Below are 1713 nucleotides of genomic sequence, written 5' to 3' on the forward strand. Positions count from 1 at the left end.
TTTCATCTCATGACTTTATTCCCAAGTCTAGTCTCCATTTCCATGCCTTGAGGTGGAAGATTGTGGCGTGCGAACATTAAGCTAGCAGTTATTTGTCCATGTGGTTGATGTCTAGGTTGTGGAACTGCGGCGTAACTGACAGTGGCTGCGATCATCTCTCAAACCTTCTTCAACAAAACTCGAACCTGACACACTTGGATCTGGGGCTGAATCGCGTAGGAATCACTGGGCTGAACCTGCTGTGTGAAGCCCTGAAGGAACCGACGTGTAACCTGAAATGCCTGTGGTAAATTCTTCTGAAGCTTTAACCTGTGTCTGAACTGTCCGTGTGGCAGGTCCCTCGAGCTGTGATATCTGGAGAGGCGCTGGTGCTTCACGGGTGGAACTCCTGCTGTCCGTGCAGGAGAACTGGCTTCTATTTGCAGCCAGTGCACTGCACACATAACTCCCACCCGCCTGTCAGTGGAGGCGTCTCAGCAAAGCCTCCAGACTGAGATGGGCCAGAAAGAAAGGCCTGGGGATTGACCTTCTGAAACTCGGCCTTGAAAACCCTGTGGAGCCCAGTTCTACCCTGACACACATGGGGGTCCCTGTACATTGGAATCAACTCAACAGCAATGGGTTTGCTTCTAGTTGGAAGTGTGTTGTGTGACCTGGCCCTCTCTTGCCTAGAACTCCTCTCTTATGACCTCCCTGGCTCACTCTCATTCTGGCTGCTTTGATGTTCTGTTTAACATCATAATCATACACCCTCTGGGCCTTTGCACAGGCTATAGTTCTGCCTAGAGACCCCTCACCCCAATCTCTTTATGGGTCTTTCTCTTCGCTCCTCAGATCTTCTTTGGCCATCATACCCAGCAACTCCGACTACTCCTTCTACCTCTTGCCCTTCAAATGCCCCTTACTTCTAGCTGACAAACTACATACTTTACTGTTTCTAGTTGCTAGAATGTGCTCTAAGGATGGAAGCTTTCATCGTTCGTTACTGGATTCCCAGTACCAAAGAGTGTGCCTGGCATATAGGATTCAGTGTTGGTTGAATTAATGCGTTAAAGAACCTTTGTTTCCCCATTAGGTTGTGGGGTTGCAGCATCATGCCTTTCAGTTGCATGGACCTCTCATCTGCCCTCAAATGCAACCGGAGCCTGACCACCTTGGACCTGGGCCAGAATTCTTTGGGGCACAGTGGAATAAAGAAGCTGTGTGAAGCCTTGAAATGTCAAAATTGCCCCCTAAGGAAACTCAGGTATGATCCTTCTAGTCATCACGGTGTTTCTCCCATGACAACTCGTTCAGAGGGAACATGAACAGAACGTTTATTGCAGGCATCCACCATTAACATTCACCTTTTATCTCTTGATTTTATCCACTGATTATTTCAGTTAATTCTTCTATCTATTCCCGCTGTTGTTTTGGTGAGTAAGATGTAAGTGAGATGAGTAAGTCAAAGGATGAGGCTAGCACTCAGCCTGAAACCAAAATGCTTGGGCTTAACAACAGATTATTTAGTAAGGGATGGGGAGCCCTAGGGGTCAGCCATGATCACATTATGAAAATCAAGATGCAGATCTCGTGTAGAGCTTTTGGAAAGAGTTTGTGTCCAGACTGTTGGATACAGAGGTCTGGGAAGTCAGTACCAGCCTGGAAGCATGGTCTTTGGAGTGACTCTGCCGTCCCCTGGAAACAATCCACACGCGTGGCTGCCACCACCTG

At 48.0% G+C, this 1713-nt stretch overlaps 1 protein-coding gene across 1 annotated transcript in view; it reads left to right on the forward strand.

Annotated features, from left to right (window-relative positions):
• The window catches only part of NLRP2 (NLR family pyrin domain containing 2), a 32289-nt gene that overhangs the window by 28303 nt on the left and 2273 nt on the right, over positions 1–1713 (forward strand). The window contains exons 9-10 of the mRNA XM_007958976.2: positions 116–286; positions 1076–1246. Of these exons, the coding sequence (XP_007957167.1) occupies positions 116–286; positions 1076–1246 (342 nt within the window). The remainder of the gene's footprint in view (positions 1–115; positions 287–1075; positions 1247–1713) is intronic.

Source organism: Orycteropus afer, unplaced genomic scaffold (genome assembly GCF_000298275.1).
Source record: "Orycteropus afer afer isolate SDZICR_OR568_19922 unplaced genomic scaffold, OryAfe1.0 scaffold01268, whole genome shotgun sequence".
NCBI classification, from domain to species: domain Eukaryota; kingdom Metazoa; phylum Chordata; class Mammalia; order Tubulidentata; family Orycteropodidae; genus Orycteropus; species Orycteropus afer.